Here is a 16,047-nt window from a genome sequence, read left to right as displayed (position 1 = left end):
TTGTGTGTTGGTTTGAATAAGAATGGTCCCCATAGGTTCATTGATTTGAATCCTTGATCACCAGGGAGTGGCAGTATTTGAAAAGATTAGAAGGTTGGGTTTGCTGGAGGAAGTGTGTTATTGGGGGTGGTCTTTGAGGTTTTGAAAAGCCCATTACAAGCCCAGAGTCTCTCTCTTCCTGCTCTCTGTAGATCCAGATGTAGAACTCTCAGCTACTTCTCTAGCACCACATCTGCCTGTATCCTGCAATGGTCCCCACCACGATGACAATGTACTAAACCTCTGAACCTGTAAGCCAGCTCAAATTACATGCTTTCCTTTTTAAGAGTTATTGTGGTGGTCATGGTGTCTGTTCACAGCAACAGTACTCCAAGACACCTTGCTTGGTTATTGCCCTTTGCCCTTTGCTCATCAGACTACTGTCACCTCTAGAATATGGCATGCCTCTGAAATGCTATAATACATATCCACACATATGCAGGGGAGAGTCTTTCACAGGTGACTTTGCATTTGTTTATTCATTCAGTACCTATCACATAAATCATTTTTCAAATACATTGCTGAATCAAAAACATCAGGTTACAGAAAAGTGGATTTTTAAAAAAATTTCTGTAGGCGTTAGATACTATCTAATGACATTGATAGCTTTTGTGTATGTGGAAGCGGGTGGTTTTTAATACGTTGCAAAAAGTTTTTTTTTTTTTTTTAACCTTAATCACAAGGATGTTAGATCAGACACATGAGATAGGCAAAGAAAGGCTATTGAGGTAAGAAATACAGCCTAAGATAACTTGACTCTGGATCTGCAACATTTCTCAATCACAGTTATAAGTTATCCTTCTGGAAATTTTTCTTAAAAATTATGCCTATGTGTGTCTGTGCACATGAATACAGCGCTTGCTGGGACCAGAGCTGTTAGATCCCATGGAGTTGGAGATAAGGGCACTGTGAGAAGCCAGGTATGGATGCTGGGAATGGAACTGTGCAATCTTACTTCTGGGCCTTCTCTCCAGCTCCTCTTCAGCAAACTTTAACGGAGACGGCTTTCCCCCGACCAAAAGCTGCTTCACATATGTTTCCTAAGAGTTTGGTCTTAAATAACGAGGCGCGGGGATGTCACACAACAAATATAACTTTGTCTCTGGCTGCTTATCATTATTATTATTTGAGACAAGGTTTCTCTGTAGTTTTTGGTGTCTGTCCTGGAACTCGCTCTTGTAGACCAGGCCTGCCTCTCCCTCCCGAGAGCTGGGATCCCGGCTGTTGTTTTTAAATCTGCGGGAGAACTGTTTTCCTAAGCTCACTGGGGCCAGGGTTTGGGAACCTCAGACCTGAGGCGTCAGCACACTGTAAGGCCGCAGGGCAAATTTTATTCCTGGAGGCACAAAGTTCTCGTCCTCCTCCTTACCCTAGGCATTTATAAGTTTAAGTTGTCTGCCAAGGAGCCAGGAGCAGCAAGGAGTTGTTGGCTAGAGTCCGGAAATGCCCAGTACTCCGCTACGAGGCCAACTGCGCCCGCTCGCTTTCCAGCCCGCCGGGAACAATGCATTTTTCAAGCATCCCTCCCGTAAGGCCACGCCTGGCGCCCCGAGCTCCCACCCAGCCAGGTCGCAGCGTGTAGCCCCCCCTCTCCGAGCGCAGAGGGACGCGCCCCACAGGTTAGGGGGAGGAGCCCGTCTGGCGAGGTGGAGCCGCCCGCGACCCACCCCGGACGCAGAGCTGCAGCGCAGCTGCCTTCGCGTGGCCACTAGAGCGAGGGCGGGGCCGCCGCGCGTGACACACGCACGGTCCACTCGCTGCCCGCGGTTCTTTTCCGAGGTCCCTGGCGAGTGGGCGGGGTTAGGGCGTGTGGCACCACGCCCGTCCCGTCCTCTCTCGGTACAAACTGTCCCCGGATCCCGGCGCGAAAGGGTCAGGCGCACGGTGATGATGTCACCCAACGCAAGCTCCGCCTGAACGAGACCACCCCTCGGGAGAGGACTCTGGTGGAGGAGGGCCTTGCGCACGGTGATGACATCAGTCCCGCCCTTCGGCGGACTGGAGCGCTGGCGCCCGCTGTCCCCCCCCGCCCCCCCCAGAGGGGCGCTGGCGCGCGGGGTGGGGCGACCTGCGGTCTGTGGGAGTGCCTCCTTCGCCTCCGCAGGGAGGAGTGAGCTGCCCGGCTGGCGATGAGCGGCTTGGGGGACGAGGGCCCGGAGGCCGGGGCCGGCCGGGCGGGGGGCCGCTCTGAGTCCGAGGCCCCGGGCAGCGCGCTGAGCGTGGACTTGCCGGGGCTGCTGGGGCAGCTCGCGCGCAGCTTTGCGCTGCTGCTGCCGGTGTACGCCCTCGGCTACCTGGGGCTGAGCTTCAGCTGGGTGCTGCTGGCCCTCGGGCTTCTCGCCTGGTGCCGCCGGAGCCGCGGCCTCAAGGCCAGCCGCCTGTGCCGGGCGCTGGAGCTGTTGGAGGACGAGGAGCGAGCCGTGCGCCTGGGGGTGCGCGCCTGCGATCTGCCCGCCTGGGTGAGTGTTGCCCCCAGGTCCGCACCACCTATTTTCCCTCCTCGGTGATGGGTGGGGACTCGGGCTTCAGCCCAAGTGAGGTGTCCGCACCATTTGCCCCAAATCTCGGCCCCATCCGGGGTCCGCACAACCTGGACCCGGACCAAAGTCAGGTGTGTGAGCTTAGCAGTCCGCCTCCTTTCCTGCTGTCTGTCTACCTAAAGTGGGTGTCCACGCCCTGGCAGCCCTCTCCGCCAGCTGCTTTCCTCGGGGCTCCTGACTGCCGTGGCCTACCCTGGTCCTCAGCGAAGGGCCTGCGTCTGGGTCCCACTTCGTGTCAGCGCACCCACCTCCCCGGCCTAAGTCAGGTATCTTCGCCGCTATCCCCACCCACCCTCATCGAGGGCGAGCTGTCCTGGTCATCTGCTCTCAGTCCTCTTCCAGGCTTCCCCCTAACTCCGTCGCTAGCAGAAGTGCGCAGGTAGTGAATACTTCCTAACTTGGCCGTATTAGTCATTGCCATTTGCTCGGCCTTTTCCTCCCCTCCCGCTGGCAGTGACTACCGCCCTGAACCCTACCTTAAGGGGCCATGAGCGATGCTAATCTGTTTTCCCTAGCCAAGTGTTTCTGCAAACCTTTTGCCAGCGCGGCGCTACAGGCCTGGAAACGTCCAGATTCTCGTTTCTGATTTAAAAAGTAGTGAAATCCGCCGGGCGGTGGTGGCGCACGCCTTTAATCCCAGCACTCGGGAGGCAGAGGCAGACGGATCTCTGTGAGTTCGAGGCCAGCCTGGTCTACAAGAGCTAGTTCCAGGACAGGCTCCAAAGCCACAGAGAAACTGTCTCGAAAAACCAAAAAAAAAAAAAAAAAAAAAAAAAAAAAAAAAAAAAAAAAAAAAAGTAGTGAAATCCAATGTGGGAAGAAGTTAATCCTAAATTCAAGAAGATTCCTTCATTTCTTAGTTGTGCCTGACACGGCTGAAGTGTTCCTGGAAAGCTTATGTTAGAATAACTGAAATCTGTTTCATTTTTAAAAACACCAGATGTAAGACTTAGTACTTTGCTATGATCTTTCTAGATCCAGTGTGAACATATGTAGGGGGACATTATTAGTTTTATTTTTTTTCCTAAAGTAACTTTCTACTTACTTATTGAGTATTTGAACCTATTGGAGCTGGCTGTATCTTTTTTCCACCACTGTCATTCTTAGCAAGGAGCTAGTGTCACGGTTTCAGATAAAAGGAAATAGTGCGTATTCAGAGATAAATGATGCATCCATTAGGCTTAATGTCTACGTCTTTTGTGGAAGTAGACAATGTGAGTTTTAGAGGGAAGAAAGAGGAGGTTTTAGTGGAGAGAGTGCCTGGAAAATGTTCCCTCTTTTCAGCTAGGAGACATATGGAATATATGGTACAACTATCCAAAAATAATAATTAAAAAGCAGGGGTTTCCAAAAATCAAGAGGAACACAATAGGTAATATTTGGTGATGATAGATAGCAATTGGAGCCAATACTCCGATAGTGAGGTACCCTGTCAGAACACTCCGATAGTGAGGTACCCTGTCAGAACACTCCGATAGTGAGGTACCCTGTCAGAACACTCCGATAGTGAGGTACCCTGTCAGAACACTCCGATAGTGAGGTACCCTGTCAGAACACTCCGATAGTGAGGTACCCTGTCAGAACACTCCGATAGTGAGGTACCCTGTCAGAACACTCTGATAGTGAGGTACCCTCCGAACTGAAAACTCGGTTGCGCGGTAGATGTGTAGGCCAGCAGTGCTTGGGAAATGAAAGTTACTGGTATGGCACAACATCTAGCTGGCAGTAAAGCAATGCATGAAAAACAGGAAGTTAGAATGGCGAAGGTGAGAAAAAACAAGAAACGGTGCCCTTTGGAATGCTGTTGGGTATCTTGTCTCTGCTACACTGATTTAAGTGCTGTCAGAAAGCTTGTAAAAACCGTAGTAGTTGAATGACCAAACAGCACAAATAAGACTGAAATCTTTAGGAGCAGGGTGGTGCCGAATTTCAGAAATACTTGATTATTGAGCAACTGACATAAACTAGCTTTTAAAACTAGCTTTTAAATACTGCAAGTATTTTTACAAGGAAAATAAAATACAGTTGCTGCCATAATGAACTAAATTTTTAATGGAAAAATTGTATTTGGCCAGTTTTTTAAAATTGTTTTCTTCTTGCTGTGTTGGAGACAGATTTACAGCTTCCTGCCTGATAGTAGCGGTCTACCACAGACCTATATTGACAACACCCTGCATATTGCATATTTTTGTTTTTTGCTTGGTTGTTTGGAGACAAGGTCTTACTCTGTGGCCAAGGTTGATCATCCTGCCTCAGCCACGAAGTGGTGGGATATCAAGTATGTGCTATCATGCTTATCTGGTTTCTGGGGGTTCTGGATATTGGGGTGATATTTTATCTTGAACAAGTTGTACATGCCAAGAACTGTACATGATGACTATGATTCCTCATGGAGTGGAAACGTGAGAAAACATTAGCTAATATGCTATCAACTTCTAGTCTCGTTCACCCACAGCATTTTATTTAGCAAACTGACAATGTAAGCTGGGCATAGGAATTGGGCAGGGCTGCACTTGTATTTTTATATGAAAACTCACAGCTTGGTAAAGTGTAATTCTTTGCTGCTTTTCCTCCTGCCAGTAGATAACTGACATTATGGCTGCAAGTATATAGAAACATCAACCTGTTCTGTACAGTGCTGCTTAACCTGTAAAGAAAGTTGTTCTTTTACTACTCAGATATTTGGACAATTGGGACTTGAAACAGTCTGTTTCATTAGATATGTTCTTCTGTGCTATTGTGTACAACTTCAAAGGGAGACAACTTTCTTCCCAGTGTTGTTCTGGAAGTTTAGGAGAAGGTAACTCTAGCCAAACATATAATACTTATAGTCTTTATGTCTGCTGCAGGCATCAAAAACACATGTCGTACATGCATTACACTCATAGACATAACATTAATTATAGGACTTTAAAATAAGTAAATAGGGACTAGGGATATGGCTGGGCAGTTAAGAGCACTGCAAAGGACCTGGGTTTGGTTCCCAGCACCCATATGGCAACTGACAAACATCTGTAACTAGTGTTCCTATGTATCTAAAACCCTCTCTGGCATGCTAGATTAAAATAAATTTTAAAATGCATGGTAGTCTCATGTAAAGAAAGAACAAAGGCTTTCTTGGTACTTTCAAAAAGTTTTATGATACTTGTATCAGACTGGTGTAGAATTTACATTTTGTTTTTGTTTTTTCGAGACAGGGTTTCTCTGTATAGCTTTGGAGTCTATCCTGGAAGTTGCTCTGTAGACCAGGTTGGCCTTGAATTCACAGAGATCCACCTGCCTCTGCCTCCTGAGTGTGAGATTAAAGGCGTGTGTAATCTGAGCACTCCTTAGCACTGAGGATGAGATACAGGTACTCATCCTGAGTTTCTTCTTTATATTCACACCTGGTTATGTCTAAGTAGTACAGGCTGTGACAATTGCATTGCATTACCATGTTTTCTAAATGTTCTAGTAACTTAGAACATAGTATCCTGAGGTTTCTTAAAAGTAATTGGTAAATGCCTTGATTATTGTTTAACTACAATAAATTTAAATTTACCAGTATGTATCCATCAACCTGTATGTTCAGGCTTCAGTTGTGTTTGTATTTCAGATTAATATTATGCTCAGTTTAAAGATGGGACTTAGATCATATGAGTACTTTATTTATAGTTATGAGTAACATACTTTATGAAACATATCTATAAATCTAGCCTGGAGGTTGAAATGTGTACCTGTAATTTTATGATGTACTGTGTGTGGCCTTTTGCATTTGGTTAACAGTTTATTAAAGCATCTCTCTTAATTTCCATAATTCTGTCCCAGAGGAACTTTGCCAAAATGTTATGATTTGGTGTAAAAATCAACCTGTCTTCACATTTATATTCCTTCCAGGTGCATGTCACTGACAAGCTAGTAGGTAGGCATACGATTTGAAAAAGGACCAGGGAAGGTTTTTTGCAAAGTAAGGGGAGTGGGTCTAAGACTGTGTGAACATGGGATTGGATGTGAACGATAGAAATCACGGCATGTTCTGTGAGACAGAAGCCCCACGTGTCAAGGAAGGCAGTGATGGAAAACAATTATAAGTTGTATTTTTGGGCCCCCTTCTTTGGGGTACCTGTGCTGAGATCTATGTAGTGGTAGTTTCTCGGCCATCAGCCAACAAATAATGACAGAGACTTATTAATTAATTATGAAATTTTGGCCTATAGTTTAGGCTTCTTTCTAATTAGTTCTTATAACTTAATTTAACCCATTTTTATTAATCTATGTTTTACCATGTGGCTTTTTGCCCTTTTTTCATTTCATATGTCCAACTCCCTCCATGTCTTCTTAGCAGATCCTGTGCACCTAGATTCCTCTTCTTCTTCCTTTCTCTCCCTGGAAATCCCACATATACCTCCTGCTTAGCTATTGGCTGTTCAGCTTTTTATCACACCAATCACAGTAATACATTTTGAACATTATGTACAAATATCCCACAACAGATCTATTAAGTTCTTCCTGTGATAGAAAGTGGTCAGTAGACCAAGTAATGACAGCCAGCAGTACTCGCATTGACCCTGCTCAGGCCCTAAAAACTGCGGAACACAGTGCTCCTACTAGACTCTCCCACACTCTTCGGAATGAGGAGAAGAAGGCCTCCAGTGGACCTGCTCAGACTTTAGTAGTAGGAGCAGACGTGCTTCCACTCAACTCCACGTAGGCTCTAAAAACTGAAGAGGAGAAATGTTCCTTTCTTGAGTTTTCCCAGACATTTCTGGCAATTTGCAGATACCTGATCAAAAATAATCCCACATTCCGTAGACATGCAGAACTTGGGCATGGCAGGAGAAATGGTAGTGTGCTCAGATGTAAGCTTGTGAAGTCAGAAAAGGAAAATTATAGCATGCTTCAGGCTCATTTCATATGCTGCTTTAGAGTCTAGAAAGCTTCCAGGCAAAGTAATACTTGGATTGTTGTGTCCTGTACATTGTATAGCCAGAAGTACACATCCTGCTCTTTTCAGTTACACAGTTCCCATTTACTTCTGTGAGCTTACTGTCTGTTAGTAACCTTGTGTTCTTTTTTTTGATATTTATTTAATTTTATGTGTATGGTGTTTTGCTAACATGTATGTCTGTATCACCCACTGGCAATGACCTAAGAAGCCAATGGATTCCTTTGGAACTGGAGTTGCAGAAGGTCATTAGCCAGTATGTGGATGCTGGGAATCAAACCCAGGTTGTCTGGAAAAGCTGTCAGTGCTCTTAAATGCTGAGCCATATCCTCAGTCCAAGCAATATAGTTCTTAAGAAAGTGCTTCTGTCTCTGTAATGGTCTTTGCCAAAGGTCTTTTTTCCCCCTCAATTTTATTTACAGATATTTTTTCCTGATTTTGCTATCATTTGATTTTTCTTTACTTACTTATACTTTATTTTATTTCTTAGAAGCGTTTGAAAAGGATTTATTTTTAGTTAAATGTGTTAGAATGTTTTGTCTGCACATATGTAAGTACATTTATGTACAGTGTTCCAGAGAGGGTTTTATAGACACTCTAGTTACAGATGTTTGTCAGTTGCCATATGGGTGCTGGGAACCAAACCCAGGTCCTTTGCAAAGGCAGCAAGTGCTCTTAACTGCCCAGCTTTATCCCTAGTCCCTATTTATTTACTTTAAAGTCCTATAATTAATTTTAATTTTATATCTATGATGGTAATGCATGTACAACGTGTGTTTTTGATGCCTGCAGAAGACAGAAGAGGGTATCAGATCCCCCAGAACTGGAGTTGATTTTGAACTTCCATATGAATGTTAGGAATAAAACATGGGTCATCTGGAAGAACAGTTAATGAATATTGTTAACTACTGAGCTGTTTCCCCAGCACCAAGTTCTATAATTTTTAAAATTAGGCCATTTATTTTTCTAGAATAGCTTACATTCGAAGGAACTAGCTCAGTTTATGGGTAGGGCTTGCCTTTAAAACTGTTGCCTTTGGATTCATTTATTACTGTCTTACTTAGGGTAACTATTGCTGTAATAAAACATGGCCAAAAGCAACTTGGGGAAGAAAAAGGTTTTTTTTTCACTCACAGATCAATATAGCAGTTTATCATCAAAACAGTTGAGGCAGGTACCTGGACTCAAGAGCTAAAGCAAAGGCCATGGAGAAATGCTGCTTACTGCCTCTTTATTGATGGAGGAGAGTCACAACAGTTTATCATGTCTTGCTCAGTCTACTTACTTACTGAACCCAGGACCACAGCCCAGATTGGAGCTACCCACAATAGGCTTGGCTCTCTCTCATCCATCACTAATTAAGAAAGTGCCCTACAGCTTGATTTTATGGAGGCGTTTTCTCAGTTGAGGTTTCCTTCTTTCAGTTAACTCTAGCTTGTGTCAAGTTGACATAAAACTAACCAGCATACTTACCAAACTGTCTTAGATATTTTTCGATTGCTGGGATAAAACATCATGAGCAAGGCACGACAGAAGACAGAGTTTATTGGGGGCTTATCATTTGAGAAGGTGAGTCCATGACCATCATGGCAGAGAGTGAGCGTATCAGCAGGCAAGCAGGTATGGTATTAGGCAGTAGCTGGGAGCTTACATCCTGATCCACAAACAAGATGCATGGAGAGAGGGAGGGAGAGAGCAAATGAGGTGGGGAGGGGATGGGGGTGGATTAACTCAGAATGACATAGACTATTTTTGAAACCTCAAAGTCCACCTTCAGTGACACATTTCCTTCACTGCGGCCACACCTCCTAATTCTTCCCACTTTCACAAACTGGGGACTAAGCTGGGAATTAAGCATTCAAATAAACATATTAGTCATTATTATTCAAATCATCAATCACACTAACCTTATGAGAGATGTTCTGTGCTCCAAATATGCTAGGTCCTCGTAATACAAAAGTGAATATGACAAGGCCTTAAACTAGGAAATATTACCTGACAGAGCTTTAAAAAGCCATACTATGCATTGGTACTTTTGTTTCCCAAGCCAGCCCTAGTTTATTCATTCATTTTTTTTTCTTCTTGTTAAGAAACAGACTTTTTAGCCCAGGCTGGCCTCAAACTCATGATCATCCTGCCTCATACTCAAAAGTGCTGTGGTTACAGTCACTATGCTCAGTATGTTTTTTTTAATTGATGAAAACTGCATACATTTATGATGCACAGCATGCTGCTTTCAAATATGCATACACTGATCAGTGGCTACATTGAGTTATTTTGTGTATTACTTCTCATCTTACCAAAGTTTTCTTTATAGTGAGAAAATCTTTTAGCACAAGAATGCATAAAATTGTAATAACTGTAGTGAACATGGTCTACAATAGATCTCTTGAACTTATTTCTCCTAACTGAAATTTTATAGCCTTTGATCAGTGTTTTTCCCTTAACTCCTTTGTGGTTTTCTTGTCTTGTAAAAGTTAAAAACAGTTGTGAAAGTATTAAGGTTTATTTACTTAGTTTCCTTATTTGTTTTGAGACTGATTTTGTGTATATCAGACTAGCATCAAATTCCCTGTGTAGCTGAGGATCTTCCTCCTCCCTCAGTGTACTGATGTTACAGGTGTTTTAACACCATGCTGGCTTATGTTGTTCTAGGGTTCAAGCCCAGGATGTCATAGATCCTAGGCAAGCACTGATTTACATTTCTGGCCCTAAAACAGTTAATGTTTTAATTCAGGGAAAAGACATTAAATATATAATCCAGAACTTGAAAGATGTTTTGTTTTTTGTTTTGTTTTTCGAGACAGGGTTTCTCTGTGGCTTTGGAGTCTGTCCTGGAACTAGCTCTTGTAGACCAGGCTGGTCTCGAACTCACAGAGATCGCCTGCCTCTGCCTCCCGAGTGCTGGGATTAAAGGCGTGCGCCACCACCGCCCGGCTCAGAACTTGGAAAGATGATTCAGACATTAAGAGCACTTGTTCTTTCAGAGGGTCTGGGTTTGATGACCAGTACCCACATGGTCTCACAGTTATCCGTAACTCCAGTTCTGCTGGACACTAGGCCTCCTTCTGACCTCCTTAGGCATCAGGCATTCAAAGAGATGCCCATACATACATTCAGACAAAACACACAAAAGATAAAAAAGAATAAATCTAAAAAATAGCGAAATATAGTCCATAATTAACTATCCTTATTGGTAGTTGACATTATAAACTGAGTGAGATTGCTGTGTATTTTACTATTTGTGTTGATAAGTATATGAAAGATCATTTGTTTGGGGAAAAAATCTGGTTTAGAAGTTCAATTTTTCTGGGCTTTGAACTACTGATTTTTCTAGTCCTTTTATTAACTGGTAGTTTATAAAGTATATGCTTTTTAAAAAATGCTATTTAAGGTATTTTGTACATTCACTAAGGCAATAGCAGTACTCTTAAAATCAATCTGATTTAAAACAAATTGTTTTAATTTCCTTTTTGAGATGATCTTACTTTGTAGTTCAGGCTGCCTGGAGCTCATTGTGTAACCCAGGTTGGCTTTGAACTCACAGTAGACCTTCCACCTAAGTCTACCAAGTGTTAGGATTACAGATATTAACCAACGTGTTTGCCCATCAAAACAGATATTTTCTTGACAAGAATTAAAATTCTAGGGTGTATTGATGTTTATTGATCTGTGCAGGTTGGTCTAATTTTATGCTATGTTATTGTTAATTGTCTTTCCTTATGGATGCTTATGGGTGTTTTATAAACACTCTTGTTTAGGGTGCTTCTGAGTATCTAGTTCAGCAGGCGAAAGTGTCAGTGCAAAGTGAAATTCTCTTATAGGTGCGCCTCTCACAGGTACTCTCTTCAAGTGATTTTGTACCTGGCTACTGAACTCCAGGACTAGTGTGGCCTAGCAGTGCTGAAGTGAGACAGGAATACAACAGAGATATGGAGTATTTTCTCTGAATTTATCAAATGCAAATGGACTAGATGTTGTTGATATATTTATTGCCTGTATATATGATATATAGTTATTGTACTTATATATAGTTTTTCTTATATTGGTTACAGCCTTTTTATTTTAGACAAAAGGGGAAATGTAGTAATATTTCATTTTTATTTTAATAAATAAAGCTTGCTTGAAGTTCAGAGAGTAAAACAGCCACACTAGCCAGCCTACAACCAGGCAGTGGTCACACAGACCTTTAATCCCAGTAGCCACACTAGTTTGCCTTAGAAACCAGCCAGTAGTGGTACATGCCTTTAATCCCAGAACTAGAGAGGATTAAAATGGGAGAAGACAATTCTCAGACACACCTCATTCTGAGATTCCTGAAGGTGGGACCACCATTTTGGACTGAGGTCGATATAAGAGCAGTGGCTTTGCTTTTCTGACTTTCAGGTTGAACCCCAATTTCTCTGTCTGAGTTTTTATTAATTGTGCTTCACTGTAGCATTCATCATGCTTCTTCACATGTTTGTAATGGTGTAATTGAAACTGAGCTTGAAGGGTGGTGGTTGTTGTTTAATCATAGAGCAACAAAATTATTTGTAACGAATGTTCATTTGTATTTTATTTATTACATTCATTAATGGATAAACAGGTATTTAAAACATATTTTTTCTGATGTAAGAGGAATGTACCCTCATTCTAGAACATTCCAAGCTTTCAAGAAAAATAAACAAGGGGAGAAAAGAATCCTAATTAGTGGTAACCATTTATATATACAGGTACAGATAACACAATTTTTAGTAGTAACAGTGATTGAACCCAGGACCTTGCCTATAGATTAGTTAAGTTCCCTACATTGAGGTATTTACCAAGCACTTTTAAAATTGATGTTTTTCTTTTGAGCTAAGATGCTGACATTAAACTCACTGTATAACTCAGGCTGGCCTTGAACTTGTGATTGTCCTGCTTCAGCCTTCTGTCTGTCTGGAATTATAGATGTATGCTACTGTGTTTGGCTGGCACTTCTTAGTCTTGCTATGTTTGGGTGTGTGATATGTGTGTATATATATTTTTGACACAAAATAGCTGTTGTTCTAAAGTAAGTAAGAGATAGTTTACTTTGAACCAGGCGTAAGTGAACATGGCCCAGAAAGAAACACATTCAGGTTATCCTGAATAGCATGTTCCACTGTATAAGTGCTTATATGAACCTTTTCCCCCTTATGTTGTTTTTAATAAATAACAAAAGCTGTAGCATCTTCCTTTGGATTCAAAATTACAAAAAAAAAATGTTTTCATAACTTATTTCAAAACTACCCACGTCTCTTGGGAGAGCTTTGCATAGTTTCAATCCTCTTGCCTCTCCTCTGCTGTTTTCCTCTCTTCCCTTTATTTTCATCCATTACTCTCTCTCTCTCTCCCATTCTTGGTGGGTTTTATTTTGTTGTACCTACCAATCTTCAGCTCCTGGCTGAGGTGATCCTTTTATTTCATCCTCTGGAGAACCTCGGATTACAGTGTGTTCCATCATGCCTGACTTCTTCAGAGGCTACAGGTGCAAGGACATGAGCTGCCTGTAGATACCTAAAATCTCACCTAAATTGACCTGGAACATAAGCAGCAAAGTAATGAAGAAATATCTGGGACATGGAGGTAGAGGTGTTTGTACTGTTTGGATGCTTCCAGTTTGAATAACTGGTTGGTTACTGTATCTGAGCATTAATTGCTAACCTAAATTGTCATCTACTTTTATAAGTTAAAAAACATTTTGGCACCTGCTAATGAAGAACTAGTTTCCACCTTTGAAACTCACTTCACAAAGGGCTAGATTCTTCCAGACTCCATCTCTACTAGGAATTTGCATGAGGATGTTCATTCAAATTGTTGAAAATTCCTTGTAATACCCACAGAGACTTAGGACATTCTTATCCTCTCTGTTACATAGTGATTACATGAAGTTTTCTACCCTTGAAGTAAATATGATCTTAAATTATATTATCAAACACATATAGTAAACAGGTTATAACAAAGTAACCAAAATAGTCAAGAGGCTGTTGGAGATAGAGAGATGGATAATTAATGGTTCCTAAGGAGACTAAAGATGCATGTAGGTAATTTGGGTCCTTAGTGTGCAATATTCCACATTCAGGAAGTAAGGATTAGCTAATCAATCTGCAGAATTGTCAACGCAAGTATGTGCTTTGTTTTACAAAGGACATCATTTCACTGTATCTTCCTTTCTCTATTGGACATGATTTTGTGGGTATTATCTTTTTAATCTTCAGAACTATGACTGCTATTGTTGGAATATTGTCTGTTTTATGAAAATACTGTCATCTGTTTAAGTGTTTGATAAAGACATTTGAAAAACAAGATTATTAAGGCTGAGCAAGGCATCCCACCATAGGAAATAAGTTCCAAAAAGTCAGCCCGTGTGCCATGGACATATCCTGGTCCCACTACTAGGGGCCCCACACACAAACTAAGCTACACAATGGTCACCCACATGTACAGGGCCTAGGTCAATCCCATACAGACTCCCTAGCTGTTGGTCTAGAGCCAGTTAGCATCCATGAACTCGGGTCAGCTGTGTTTCTATGTTTCCTCATCATGATCTTGAGCCCACTTGCTCATATAATTCCTCCCCCCTCTCTTCAATTGGACTTCTGGAGCTTGGCTCAGTGCTTGGCTGTGGATCTCTGCATCTGCTTCCATCAGTTATGGGGTGAAGGTTCTATGATGACAATTAGGGTTTAATGGAGAAACTTCCTTTAGCCAATGGCCTTTAAAAGGCTGAACCAGGTTGGGGCATGACTTAGGGTACCAAAAAGCCATGGCAAGGACCTATTAGGCAAGGAACTGCCCATACCTGACCACTGACAAAGTGCATGGTGCCAGACAGGGTAAGATGGTTTTAAAAAAAATTTCTGCCCCCCCCCCAAATGGTTTCTAGGCCTTAGCTAAAGTTGGTTGCTTCAACATTACAAATGAGACTTTGGGTAATTGCCCAGGTAGTCAGTTGTCTCTGTCATCTACTGCACATTTTAGAAGCTGCTTGGTTGCACTTTCTGCCTACCCAAGTAATATTATCTCCCGTCTCAGTCCTTCGATGGGGTTGAAGATTAGATAGTCATAGTTACCTTCCTCTTATGATCTAGCCAAGCCATTTCTAATACGAGACTTAGGCTCCTTAGGATAAAATGATTATTAAAACATTTAGTATATGTTCTTTGCTTAATATTGTTTATGGTGGTTGTAATTGTAATTTTTATATGAATATCTGTTCTTAGTGTATATAGTTTTGTATTGGATTTGGAACTCTCTTATACAGACAAAAGGGGGAGGTGATGGGGAACCTCCTTCAGCCAATGGCCTTTAAAAGGCTGAACCAGGTTGGGGCATGGCTTAGGGTATCAAAAAGCCATGGAACCCTAATGGTACCATTATCTCTTCTCCTTGCAAGCCACACCTGGATGTCAGACCCCATTCCTGTCTCCACACTGCGATCTGTAGGTTTCCCTTTAATAATAACAAAAACAAAAAAACCAAAAAAACAAAAACGAAAATCAAAAAAACAAACCAAAAAAGCCTTAGAATACTCTATTTGGAGTTAGTTTGGGATTATTTGAATTGCGTGCTCCCCATTTGATGCATTTCGCATCAAGGGTAAGTCATCAGTCTGATTGCAAAAGGCCAGTTCAGGCACCTTCTCCAATAAGACTATTGCTAGGAATCTTAGTTGGGGTCATCCTTTTCATTACCTGGGAGTTTCCCTGGCACCAGGTTTTTCCCTAGCCCTATAATGGCCCACTCTATCAAGATATCTCTTTCATTGATCTCCCTCTCCATCCTTCCTCCAAGCCATCCTGATGCTTCATGTTCTCACCCCTACCCCACACCGTTTGTCCCCTTTCCCCTGCCCCCAGTTTACCCAGGAGTTCTCATCTATTTCCCCTTCCCAGGGCAATTCTTGTGTCCCTCTTAGGGTCCTCCTTGTTACCTAGCTTTTTGGAGGCTCTGGATTGTGGTTATCCTTTGCTTTACATCTAATACCCACTTATGAGGATATCAAACTTTTTTAAAACAAGAATGTTCTCATATCAAATAGTGGTTCCATGTAGCACAATAAAATGATAGTGGATTTAGGGTTTCTGAGACTTGCTGGATTGTCTTGTCTTTCTCTATAAGTATTAGCCCACATGGCTGGTTCCGTGTCCTTGGATGCATTGCTAATTGTTGGAAGCAGCCAGCATAGACCAAGAGCTCAGACTCTGGATCTGGTCCTTGTGAACCATACCTCAAAGAGATCCACCCCTCCTAATTTTATGCTTTTGGATAACTTGTTTATCAACAGGAATACTGAATTTCAATGAGCCTGACTATACCCTGTGAGGCTGGAATAAGGCAAAGTTCGCTGAAATGCTAGGCACAGGCAAGCAGATGTGTTTCGGGGCCACCACCTGAGTCACAGACAGTCACAGCTTTGACTGTGGCCTGAGCCACTTCTCTCATTACAGAGATACCCTTTGCTACTTCCTTCCCCGCTTCAACTAGAGTGAAACCTAGGAGCCCTGAAGTTTTTGGGTTCTTTTTTTCTAAACATATTTT

General features: G+C 42.4%; 1 protein-coding gene across 2 annotated transcripts in view; it reads left to right on the top strand.

Moving 5' to 3' along the window:
* Nucleotides 1–2,082: 2,082 nt before the first annotated feature.
* Esyt2 (extended synaptotagmin 2) overlaps nucleotides 2,083–16,047 on the top strand; it is a 110,660-nt gene continuing 96,695 nt past the window's right edge. The window contains exon 1 of one of the 2 annotated variants that reach the window (XM_038336074.2): nucleotides 2,083–2,498. In XM_038336074.2, the coding sequence (XP_038192002.1) occupies nucleotides 2,169–2,498 (330 nt within the window). In that variant the 5' untranslated portion in view covers nucleotides 2,083–2,168. The remainder of the gene's footprint in view (nucleotides 2,499–16,047) is intronic. The other variant, XM_038336075.2, reaches the window with a different exon arrangement.

Source organism: Arvicola amphibius, chromosome 7 (assembly GCF_903992535.2).
Source record: "Arvicola amphibius chromosome 7, mArvAmp1.2, whole genome shotgun sequence".
Classification (NCBI taxonomy): domain Eukaryota; kingdom Metazoa; phylum Chordata; class Mammalia; order Rodentia; family Cricetidae; genus Arvicola; species Arvicola amphibius.
Note: the sequence above shows the minus strand (reverse complement) of the source record. Positions and strands in the feature narration are given on the sequence as shown.